We start from the raw sequence: 5,632 nt of genomic DNA, 5'->3' as shown, positions 1-5,632 counted from the left end.
TGTCTATGATGACAAACTGTGTTGTTCTCATTGAGAAAGATGGTGGGAGGGATGGAAGGAAAGAGCGACTGAGTTATCTATTTGATTTTTGTTTTATTTATTAAAAATTATTTAATTTTAATTCCAATCATCAACATATTTTAATAATAAATCTAAGGGTTGATCCTTGTGCACCGGTGCACAACTTAATTACTCGTGCACTGTGGACTCTATCTGAAGATAAAGGACACTTGCGTGGGCACGAGTATGAATCATGTGATGTCCCTAATTTTACGGTTTTACTTTCCAAACTCTTTCTTACAAGTAGTCAATGACACGCATAAAATAAAATCTCAATTATGGTTTTGTTTTGTCCTTTCCCCTCTCGTTGAGTAATGATTGAATTCACACATGAATCTCAAAAAGTATCAAAAAATTATGCAAAATTGCAATAACAATATAAAAAAAGTACCACACATTGTACAAACAAAAATAAAAAAATGTGCCACAATAATTCGCTACTCTGATTATTTTCACAGCATCCAAACCAAAACAAGGAAAGGAGTAGTCGAATATGAAAACTACTATTTATTTTTAAACAAAAATAAAAATATTCTATAAAGGTGGTTATTAAAATTTAATTGGATAATAAATCTACATAGGTTATTTTAGCTTATCATTTAACTTATATAAAATTTTGTTACCTATAATTATCTTAGTTCACTTGAACAATATTACTTTCTTTTCTTTTCGTAGAAGATATTTATGATTTGTAAAAAAAAATATTTTAGCTTAAATGTAAGTTTTGTTTCCTTATTTTTTAAAAATGGTAATTCTAATTTCATATTTTTTAAAATAGAGACATTTATTTTCTTATTTTATAATAGAGTCATTTAATTTTCTATTTTTGTAAAATCTATATTTTTAACCTTTTCCTCAAACCTAAAGTATTGATAGTTAAGAAATTAATATTGAACAAATTATATCGTGTCTCATTACTAAATTTGGGCTAAGTAAAATTAATTTTTGTATAGATTAAGGTTTTTTTGAATTTGATGAAAGAATAAAAATTACATATTCTACAAAACTGAAGAATTTAATGTCTCTATTTTAAAATAATAAGATCAAAATTACATATTTTTAAAAAATAAAAAAACTAAAATCACATTTATGCTTAATATTTTATTTTGAATTTTGAAAATGCATTGCAATGCTATATTAATATATGAAATTAACAAAAATAAAAAAAAAAACATGAAAACACAATCTATCAATCACATTATTTCAACCATTACATGTAACATATGACTTAAATAATAATATTAATATTAACATATATTTAATTCACAAGTGATAATAAGAAATTAAATTTAGTATCAAGATAAAATAAGTGAATTATTATAAGATTTTTTAAAAATTTTTGTTAAATTTAAATACTGATGTAATAAGGTTTAACACTTTCAGAGATAAAAAAAAAATTAACCCAAATTATTTTTAAAAATAATATTTTTTAAAATAAAAATGAAACATCTATAGACTTCCTTTTTTTAACTTTTAGTTTTTTATTATTTTAATTTTTCTTCGTCCTCTTCTTACTTTTTTCTCAGCTCCATAAAAATTATTTTTAAGAAATTGCTCTATGAAATATTTATCAGTAATAAAAGTTAAAAAAAACACCCAAAGTAGCAACTTTTTAGTTTTTTTTTTTTTGTTTCAACTAAAAAGAAAAATAGAAACTCACTGTACTTTGTTTTTCCCCTTGTTCTCCTTTCAATTTCATGGGGATGGATCAATAACAACAAGAAGAAAGAAACAGCTGAGAGGGTTCTCTACATGGCCCAAAATCTCTTCATAGCTCCATTATCTCTATCACCACATTCATAATTCCACTTGCCCTAAGCTCCCACCTTTCCCACCTTTCCCACATTCAACCACAAGTTTCTTTCTCTTTCTCTTCACATTCTCTAGAAAATTTGTAACAATGTGCTGAGAATGCTAGATTCTTTGGTTCAAATCCAAAATTTTCATTATTATTATTTTTATTAATCTTTACTCCTTTTATGATAAACATTTTTCCCTTTCTCTTTCTCTGCTTCACCATTCCCTTTTTGGTTCACGTTCATCGTCGTCACCCACAAACCCCAACCTTCAAGATTTGATTTTTCCATCAATGTATGACGCAAAATCGAAAATTTCCTCAAACCCATTTCAAATGCGGATCTCAATTTCACGGTAGACCCCACATTGCTCGGATTTTCCGATCGAGATCTAGGGTTTGCTTCCCCTTTTCAAAGCTTTGTCAGAAATCAGCACTCTTGGGTTCAATTGATTCCAATTCTTCCTTATGAGTTTAATTTTCATCTGAAAGGTTCGTAATTCGTTGATTTAAGCTTCTGGGTCGCAATGCTCAAGCAAATCCTCAGCAAGCTTCCCCGGAAGTCGTTGAAGCCTGACTCGGACGAGTTGACTAGGGGAGACTCGGCGCGTTCCGCTGATTCGCCGCGTGCTGCTGGCAGAAGCTACAAACTACACGGTGTAAGTTCTTCCACTGCCAAGCGAGCTTCGTCGTCGGCCGTGTTTCCGGCGAGCATGGTGTCCGGAATTGAACCTTTGGTGCCGTTTAAGGATGTTCCTAATGCTGAGAAGATGAACCTGTTTGTGAGCAAATTGAGCCTTTGTTGTGTCACATTTGATTTCACTGACCCTGGTAAGAGCATTGCAGATAAAGATGTGAAAAGGAAGACTTTGGTTGAGCTTGTTGATTTTGTGGCTTGTGGGACAATGAGGTTTAGTGAGCCTGCTATCCTTGCTATGTGTAGAATGTGTGCTATTAATTTGTTTAGAGTTTTTCCTCCAAATTATAGGGCAAGTGGTGGTGGTGAGAATGATGATGATGAGCCTATGTTTGATCCTGCTTGGCCACATTTGCAGCTTGTGTATGAATTGCTGCTTAAGTTTATCTCTTCCCCATGCCTCGATGCAAAGGTGGCAAAAAAGTATATTGATCACTCGGTTATTGCCAGATTGCTTGAGTTGTTTGATTCGGAGGATCCTAGGGAAAGGGATTGCTTGAAGACTATTCTGCATAGGATTTATGGGAAGTTCATGGTGCATAGACCGTATATTCGGAAATCTATTAACAATATATTTTATCGGTTCGTGTTTGAGACTGAGAAGCCCAATGGAATTGGTGAGTTGTTGGAGATTTTTGGGAGCGTGATTACTGGGTTTGCTTTGCCCTTGAAAGAGGAACACAAAATCTTCTTGTGGAGGGTTTTGGTCCCCTTGCACAAGCCGAAATCTATTGGTGTCTACTTTCAGCAATTGTCCTACTGTGTTATGCAGTTTATAGAGAAGGAGCCAAAGTTAGCGAGCATTGTGATAAGCGGCTTGTTGAAATATTGGCCAGCAACAAATAGTCAGAAAGAGGTGATGTTTCTGGGTGAACTGGAAGAAATTTTGGAAGTTATTAACATGGTAGAGTTCCAGAGGATCATGGTCCCATTGTTTTGGCGGATTGGGTGCTGCATTAACAGTTTACACTTTCAGGTAAAGTTGCTATTACTGAATTCATTTGGTAAATCTTCATTTGCATACTTCTACGTTTATGTTATTTTCCACTTAAAAGGTTAGATCTATGTTCTATAGTTTACATGGGTCTGTATATTTTCTTTCACTTACAGGTTCTGGTAGGTTTTATTTCTGTTAATGTTCATTAAGTCTTTTTATAGATGTGAAGATCTTTCTTATTTATGTTTTGTAATTGTAATATACTTTGAGTTTGAAAACGTGGGTATTTGGTTGATAAGCTTGAGCAAATTAGTCATGCAATGTGGTTGGATTTGTTTTTTGACTTTTCAAGTTTTTACTCTTTTCTGATCTTTTTCCATATATGAGTTAGTTTCTGCCATAGCATTTGTGGCCTAACATGCTCTTTATAAATGTGTAAGCTATAATGACATTTAATTAATAGAGGATAATTCGTTTAAGTATTACTATGCCTTGTTATTTCTCAGTTGTATTTAGTTTCAACTTTGATATCTATCCAATGGCTTTCACTGGCTTCAGATTTTTTTATAACAGTTTTGTTTGCAAATGTGATTAAGCTGGTAGCTCAGTTACTGCTATGGAATTGACTTATAATAGTAATAACTTATATGATCTTATCAGAATTTTAAACATATTTTTCAGAGACATAATGTCATGTCATTTTTTTTAATTGTTTAAAAGAGGAACAGTACTCACTGATGGAACAAACATGGAGTTTAGCAGTTTATTTCATCTTACAAGATTTATGTTTGTGGACATTTATTTTATGTTTTAACTAATTTTCAATGTAAATTGGGAATGCTAAGCTTAAAAGATTGATTGGAAGATACTATAAATAGGTCTTGGGTTTCAAAGATGAAACATGTTGTAACTTCTCTTGTGAAATTTATCTATGCAATTTGCTTGATTAAATTGTGTTAATTGAGTCCCTGATAGGATGTGAAGGCAGTTTGTCTCGTCTTCTTCAGTTCATTTCAAATCTCTAGTTGGATCTCAAACTTTTATGGGAATGGGGATGGGGATGAACATTCTTTCTTGTTTCTACAGGGCACTATATTTTCCAAAAATTTCCATGTTACTTGAAACTTGTGGAAAGGAAGCTGTTTTTGTTACCTTAATGCACTTGTAACATTTTTGGTGCTTTTTCCGCAATAATCTTTTGCCCACATCATGACACTTTTGAGAATCAGTTGTTTCCATTGACTACCACCTTGTTAATTGCTGAAAGATGCATTTTTCTTTTTCTATTCAACATGGATTGTTGAAGGTAGCTGAAAGAGCTCTTTTCTTATGGAACAATGACCACATCGTCAACTTGATTGCGCATAACCGACAAGTGATCCTGCCCATCATATTTCCAGCTTTAGACAGGAATGTTCAAAGCCATTGGAACCCTGCTGTCGTCAACCTAACTCACAATATTAGAAAGATGTTCTTGGAGATGGATGAGAAGCTCTTCATTTCTTGTCATAATCACTTTAAGGAGGAAGAAGCAATCTTGATCTCAACAGCGGAGAAGCGGAAGGAGGCATGGAAACAACTAGAGCATGCAGCCAGTCTCAGGCCCGTAATTGGAAATACTGCAGTTTTAGTGTCCTGACTTGCATTGCGGGCTGGATCCTCAATCCTTGTTAACCTCATGTTATGGTGGAAAATCTCAAGATATGTGGAATAGCTGGTTATTGGGAGTGGCATTTTGTATTTGAATCCTATGTTCTTAGCCTTAATTGCAAAAATATTCCTCCTATTTTTTTCAACTTACTAAATTGGTCCTCTTATATTTTAATTCACTGTCAGAGTCTTTTTTTTTTTTTTTTAAATGGCTATTTGTGTTCTTAGAGTAGAAATTGAACATTGATGGTTAAGGGGAAATGTTACTAATACGTGTTATTATCTAATTGGTAAGTAAAATGGTAAATAAAAATTAATGATTAATAAGACAATGACACTTGGGAGTAAATGTTCTTTGTTAACAGTCCACGTTCAATTTTAGATATGGGAATTTAAATAGTCAATTTTAGATATGGGAATTTAAATAGTCAATTAAAATATAGAAGATTGATTTTTTGAGTTTGAGTTTGAATAAATAGGAGGATTATTTTTT

The 5,632-nt window shown here is 32.4% G+C and overlaps 1 protein-coding gene across 2 annotated transcripts; it reads left to right on the top strand.

The window, feature by feature from the left end:
- The first annotated feature begins 1,733 nt into the window (after nt 1-1,733).
- Nucleotides 1,734-5,285, top strand: LOC100781390 (serine/threonine protein phosphatase 2A 57 kDa regulatory subunit B' kappa isoform). 2 transcript variants are annotated; one of them, XM_041009094.1, is made up of 2 exons: nt 1,734-3,528; nt 4,800-5,285. In XM_041009094.1, the coding sequence occupies exons 1-2, from the start codon at nt 2,383-2,385 to the stop codon at nt 4,845-4,847; spliced, it is 1,194 nt and encodes a 397-aa protein (XP_040865028.1). In that variant the 5' UTR covers nt 1,734-2,382; the 3' UTR covers nt 4,848-5,285. The 2 variants fall into 2 exon arrangements, with proteins under 2 accessions (XP_040865028.1, XP_003544625.1); XM_003544577.5 differs by having other exon boundaries at nt 4,796-5,285.
- Nucleotides 5,286-5,632: the final 347 nt, after the last annotated feature.

Source organism: Glycine max, chromosome 14, assembly GCF_000004515.6.
Source record: "Glycine max cultivar Williams 82 chromosome 14, Glycine_max_v4.0, whole genome shotgun sequence".
NCBI lineage: Eukaryota > Viridiplantae > Streptophyta > Magnoliopsida > Fabales > Fabaceae > Glycine > Glycine max.
The sequence above is the reverse complement of the archived record's forward strand: the minus strand, read 5'-3'. Positions and strand labels throughout refer to the sequence as shown.